Genomic DNA, 6,648 nt, shown 5'->3' with positions numbered 1-6,648 from the left:
TCACCGCCTGGTACGGCAACTGCTCCGCCCACAACCGTAAGGCTCTCCAGAGGGTAGTGAGGTCTGCACAACGCATCACCGGGGGCAAACTACCTGCCCTCCAGGACACCTACACCACCCGATGTCACAGGAAGGCCATAAAGATCATCAAGGACTACAACCACCCGAGCCACTGCATGTTCACCCCGCTATCATCCAGAAGGCGAGGTCAGTACAGGTGCATCAAAGCTGGGACCGAGAGACTGAAAAACAGCTTCTATCTTAAGGCCATCAGACTGTTAAACAGCCGCCACGAACATTGAGTGGCTGCTGCTAACACATTGACTCAACTCCAGCCACTTTAATAATGGGAAATTATGTAAAATATATCACTAGCCACTTTAAACAATGCTACCTAATATAATGTTTACATACCCTACATTATTCATCTTTATGTAATACATGTATCACTAGCCACTTTAACTATGCCACTTGTTTACATACTCATCTCATATGTATATACTGCACTCAATACCATCTATTGTATCTTGCCTATGCCGCTCTGTACCATCACTCATTCATATATCTTTATGTACATATTGTTTATCCCTTTACACTTGTGTGTATGTATAAGGTAGTAGTTTTGGAATTGTTAGCTAGATTACTTGTTGGTTATTACTGCATTGTCGGAATTAGAAGCACAAGCATTTCGCTACACTCGCATTAACATCTGCTAACCATGTGTATGTGACAAATAAGATTTGATTTGATTTACAGACAACCTTTTTTTTTATGACCTTTCTTTTTAACCACAGATCATATAAACTCACCATTTTCAGATATTTAAACACTGGTCTGGTGCTGGAGATAATGAACATAAGGTTAAAAAGTGGCATAATTGGCCTTTAACAAAATTAAACCAAAGTATTAGGCTTTGTGATTTGTGATTTGTGATTAAGGCATAAGTGTCCCAAAAAATGTTTTTACAGGAAATGCAAATATGCACATATTTCATTAGTTATTAACTAATTTGCTAATTTGAATACAATATTTCAGGGAAAAAATATATTTGTATCTACATTCAACTGGTAAAAGTTGATTGTGATATGATTAAGGGGGACGGGGGACTTTTTGATAACCGTGTAAATCTCTCTCTAAATGACGTGCAGGACCATGCAGGGACTTGCAATCTTGCATGATGTCTACTTTGATACTAATTAACGTCATCTAACCTGAGAGTAAATAGAGCCGAATATATTGATAGAAGTCGCCTTGTCCTAGAGAGATTTACATGGTTATCAAAACGTCCTGATAGGTTTTGGGAGGGTATTATGATGCCTCCACTGTGGGGCCATATCTGCAACATACCAATTTTATGGAAACACATCTCTGGCGGTTAAAGGCGTTATTGTTTTTATGCGAATTTTGAAATTTGCATGAAAATATGTGGCCAATTGATGGAATCCTAGCTAATGTTTGTATGTTTTGACCCTCAAGTGATATGCCAAGATTATTTTACAGTTAATCTATCAGGTTTTTCACACTAGCTGGTTTTATATAAATATTATAATAAAAATGCTCTAAATATTACCAGATAAATGATATGAATGGGCTGCAATATTAAAGAAAATATATGTAACGCTGCATTAATGTGCTTGTCGGAACTAGGAGACTCGAAAATGTCCGACTAAATAACCAACCAGTTAGCACAAATCTCACATTTCCACGTTTCCTAGTACCGACTAGCACGTGAACGCGGCATAGTTCTTTGAGGAAAGTGAGCTGGGAACAGTAGAGACGTTAGTAACGTGGATAACGTTGATCCGAGCTCAGGTATCAATAGTTGATAAACAAAGAGTCAAACTTTACTCGGTACGGCTGTGCTGTGACTGGGCCAGAGATGGTAGGAGATAGTGATGGAGAAGAAAGTGAAGCAAGTATGGAGCATAGTGGTACAAATAAAGGGGAGAGTAAGAAAGATAAAAAACTGGAGAGAAAGGGAGTGGTGGTTTGAAGGGTAGCGAGAGGTCAATGGAGGCAGATATGAAGAAGAAAAGGAAGTTTGAGGAGAGCAACATAGTTGCTAACACCAACGGCAGTTCGGAGGTAGAGTGCCGAGGAAGGGCAAGATAAGTCGCGAGGGGAGTATAAAGTGATTCTGAAGTTTAGGGAGGAAGGGAAAGTTGGGGGGTTAGGTTGACGGCTGTTATAAATTGTTGATTGGGGAAGTTGTCAAGGCTAAAGTGTTAAGAGATGGGAGCTTGTTGGTGTTCTGTAAGGACATGGCGCAGAGGGAAAAATCTCTGAGTGAGCACATAGGTTAGTGTCGAGCAGCAGAGGTGATCAAGCAGGGAAGCAGTGGATTAAAGGGGTGATAACAGGAGTGCCTGTGAGTGTTAGCAAGTGACTACTTGAGACGAGGCGTTCTAGTAAATGTTCAAAGATGGCAAGCAACAAGGGATGGAGTTAGGGTAGATAGGCTCTCTATTATGTTACACTTCAAGGACCGGGTACTGCCAAATAAAGTAACCATAGGATATATGAGTTATTATATACTGGGTGGTTTGAGCCCTGATTGTTTATTGGCTGACAGCCGTTGTATATCAGACTGTATACCACAGGTACAACAACACCTTTCTTTTAACTGCTCTAATTACATTGGTAACGAGTTTCTAATCGCAATAAGGCACCTATGGGAGGTTCGAGATCTTAGTTATAGTGGTAGTACTACAATGGAATGCTCAAACCCTGTTGGCTAATGAGCAGGAGTTCATGCAGTTCATTGTGGATATGCCAGATAAGCCTGATGTGATTTGGCTCAAACCGACTGTGAAGTTTATCATACATGCAGTGGTTCGTTGGGACAGAGATGTAGGCCACCTTCATAAAGCAAGGACGTACTTATAGGATGCTAGGCAAAGGTATTGAACAGGATGAATGTGTGGTTGAGAGGAGGGGTGCTAGTGGTAGTGAACTACTATAATCCTTGTCAGATATTGGACCTGGAAGTGCTGGAGATGGTGGAGTGCTAGGATAGAGGTTAAGTGGTGTGGCCATTTTAATGCCCAGAACATGCTCGGGGGGTGCAAGTGATGGGAAATCTTACAGAAGATCTGGTGTGCCTGAATGAAGGCTGAGGGACCAGGATTGGTGTAGCCACAGGGAAAGAGACTGCCTTGGACCTCACTCTGGTATCTAGGTTTGGAAGGGCAAAGTGGGATCAGTTTCAGGAGCTGAGTGAGCAGGTGATGGCTCGGGTGGATATAAAGGGAATGTGGATAGTATGAATAGCTTTAGTGGGGGCAGCTACTGAGGCTATACCTTAGAGTTCAGGGAGGAGGAGGAGGAACGCAGTCCCGTGGATGAGTGAGGGGCAATGGTGAGGAATAGGAACAGGGCATTTAGAATACTGAAAACTTCCAACATCTGATTCAGTATCAGCAGGCCCTGGTGAGGAGAACTATCCGTCAGGCATTGAGGTCATGTTGGCGTCGGTTCTGTGACACCATTGGAAGAGCGACACCTGTTTGAAAAGCGGGAGGGATGATTAAGAGGATGAGTGGCTTCTGAAGGGAGTGGGATTATCCAGTGTTGACGAGAAGGAAAGGATGTGGAAGTAACAGATGAAGGCAGAGATGATGGACAAAGCGTTTGTCCAAGTGCATAACTCTGCAAATTTGTCAGGAGGGGGAGAGAGAGAACGAGAGAGGAGCATCCTGGAGTGTTGGATAGGACGGGGGTTGTAAATGATGCATTGAATGCACCATTTACCATGGCAGAGATGAAAAGGGCAACAGGGCAACAGGTAAGGCTGGGTTAACTTCACCTGGGAAAGATGAGGTGTGCTATGTTATGTTGGCCCATCTTAGTGATAAGGTATTAGTGTTGTACAACAGAGTGTGGGAGGAGGGGAAACTACCAGGCAGCTGGGAGGAGGCAGTAGTGGTATCAATCCGGAAGCCAGGGAAGGACCCAACGAGGCCAACAAGCTATCGGCCAATAGCTTTAACATCACATGTATGTAAGATTATGGAACGTATGATTACGGAGAGGCTAACTTACTTCCTGGAGAGCAGGGAGCTAGTATTGTCACATCAGAGTGGGTTCAGGAAGGGGAGGGGAACTATGGACCCAGTGCTCTGCTTAGAAGCAGAGGTCAGGAAGGCTCAGTGAACAAGGAGACTGTTGTAGCTGTCGTTTTTGATGTGGAGATGAGGGGTTGTTAATAAAGCTTGATATTATGGAGGCAGGAGGAAGAACGTACAAATGGATAAATTATTTCCTGTTTGGAAGGTCTATCCAGGTGAGGGTGGGGACGTTTCTATCAGACAGCTACCTGGTGGATAACGGTACACAGCAGGGTAGCGTGATTAGTCCTCTGTTCTCAATCATGATCAATGATGTTTACTCTCAGGTACGGCTGGATATTGGCAGGAGCAGTGAAGTAGAGATACTAAGGGCAGGCATTTATTTCAAGTATCAGAGGGAAAGAGAGAGGCTGAGATCCAGTATGAGGGAGAAGGGGATACAGAAAAGTATATTGAGTAGAACGTCATTAGATATAGTCTCATATGTAATATTTTTCTAAGAGCAACGGGGCTGGCAGGTAGGATTTACTTTCTCTTGGTCTCTGGCCCCCACTCCAGTACAGTAGGTGGTGGTAAGACACAATAACATTGGATGCCAACCGCTGATAAACCCCACCGAAGAAGATCAGTTTGTCAGAAGTTACTACAACCACAAAGTCGCAATTGGCTATCACAAAACTTGTCTTGATTTAAGGTTAGGCATAATGTTAGCAGGGTGGTTAGGGTTCAAATACGATTTTTTTTCAGATATATTTTTGAAATAGGCTAGTGAGGACCGAAAGATCGGGAAGAAAAATGGATTTCCGGAGTCTCTCCAACCAATAAGCGCATTCCACATGCGGACACCGAGCGCAGCATTCAGAGCATGCGAAAGGGTAGTGAACAAATGCGATTGGTGCTGATGGGGAAAGCTGTGAATCCGCGGCAGCACAACAAGAACAAATAGACAGCGGACATCCACGAAGGCTGTACTTGTCAGACCTACCGCGTAACCATCTGCATTATCCAACTACAGAGACGCATTTTTTTAGTTATTGCCCCCTTCAAAAAATGAAATAGTTTTGATAGTGGTATGAATTATCCGTATTTCATGGTTGTCTGGAACATTGTAGCCAACCGGCGAATTTGACGGGGGAAGGCATCGGTCTCCTAACAAGTGTGAGGACTAACAGCCACCATTTTCATTGCGCGTCAGGTTATTTAGTGTTTGGGAAATCAAATACATTTCAAGATATTCGTATGAATTTTTGGCAGCGTGAGTTTGGGGAAGACACAAAATAAGTGCGTAATCAGTGGGGTTGTCGAGGTTTCAGCTAACGTTAGCGAGCTAGTGTGTGACCTCGCACAGATACTCACCATGGAGAACGCTCACACAAAGACAGTGGAGGAAGTTTACAGCCATTTCAACGTGAACGAAAGCACAGGTCTAGGTTTAGACCAGGTGAAGAGGCAGCGGGAAAAATGGGGACCTAACGGTGAGTAACATGTTGCTGAAATGTGATATCTCTTCCCTGGCCACACGGTGTACGGCCTGCTAAACTGTCGCTACGCCGCTGGCATTCTTCAGCAACCGGCTTGTTTGAACGAATTGCTGACGTCACGAACATGTACAGTCTCGTGTGTTGAAACAATTTCAGTGAACGAGTTAAAGCAAAATGCTGTACATTTAAAGTGGTCAGCCTGTTCGAAAACGATGTTCAGTATGTCTTATGTTTGTCTTCCAGTCCACGTCAATTTAGATGTATTTTCCCCTTTGAAACTCTTATTCGTAATCGGATAACTTATTTTCGGTTGCCTGTTGTCCTCTATTTCCGGTGTGGTATCCTTTGGATGAATCGCAGAATTGCCTGCTGAGGAGGGTAAGTAAATCGTTCTATTTTTTTAATTTTTTAAAACTTTTTATAGGTATCCAATTATTTGGATGCAATCAAACCCTCTTCTTTTCTTAGGAAAGTCTTTATGGGAGCTGGTAGCTGAACAGTTTGGAGATCTACTTGTGAGGATTCTTCTTCTTGCGGCCTGCATATCCTTTGTAAGTATATAATTACTTTATTGAAATGAGGATGATGGTATGCTTCATATGTCCAGAATAAGTGTATGAGCATAATTGTTGGGGAACACACAAATCCCCTCTAGGGCAGATGGCACTGAAGAGTGTTTTCTTAAGAAATTGCAAAATCCCGTGCCTCCATTAGGCCTTGTACCCACAGCTCCAGCCTCGTGTCGGTTTTGTATGGCATCTGACTGTCTATCCCGGTGAAAATGTGATGTTAAACTGGCATTCATCCAATAATTTAGGGATAATTGGTTGCTGCACCTACTTGTAATGTCATTACATCCTAGTCTGCTATGTTTAGAACATCATTGATGGAGATTGAGTTTCTAGTTGTTAGTGAGTCACTGGTCGTCAGCCATTTTCTTGCACCTGTTTGGAGCCTCCTTTTCCTGCTGTTGCCCAATTATGCCTAATTTACTCCTTTTAGGCCCCATCATATCCCTTCTATTGAAGTCCTTCAGGGGAAGCAGTTGATCTGGACATAAACAATGTTTGGTTTATGTCACAAGTGGCCTCACTAGTGGT

At 43.1% G+C, this 6,648-nt stretch overlaps 1 protein-coding gene across 2 annotated transcripts in view; it reads left to right on the top strand.

Moving 5' to 3' along the window:
• Positions 1-4,681: 4,681 nt before the first annotated feature.
• The window catches only part of LOC139408574 (sarcoplasmic/endoplasmic reticulum calcium ATPase 2-like), a 48,396-nt gene continuing 46,429 nt past the window's right edge, over positions 4,682-6,648 (top strand). Inside the window, exons 1-3 of one of the 2 annotated variants that reach the window (XM_071152628.1) lie at positions 4,682-5,542; positions 5,909-5,926; positions 6,017-6,099. In XM_071152628.1, the coding sequence (XP_071008729.1) occupies positions 5,425-5,542; positions 5,909-5,926; positions 6,017-6,099 (219 nt within the window). In that variant the 5' untranslated portion in view covers positions 4,682-5,424. The remainder of the gene's footprint in view (positions 5,543-5,908; positions 5,927-6,016; positions 6,100-6,648) is intronic. The other variant, XM_071152629.1, reaches the window with a different exon arrangement.

The sequence above is a fragment of the Oncorhynchus clarkii genome, chromosome 5 (assembly GCF_045791955.1).
Source record: "Oncorhynchus clarkii lewisi isolate Uvic-CL-2024 chromosome 5, UVic_Ocla_1.0, whole genome shotgun sequence".
NCBI classification, from domain to species: Eukaryota; Metazoa; Chordata; class Actinopteri; order Salmoniformes; family Salmonidae; genus Oncorhynchus; species Oncorhynchus clarkii.
This window is presented reverse-complemented; position numbering and strand designations above follow the sequence as displayed.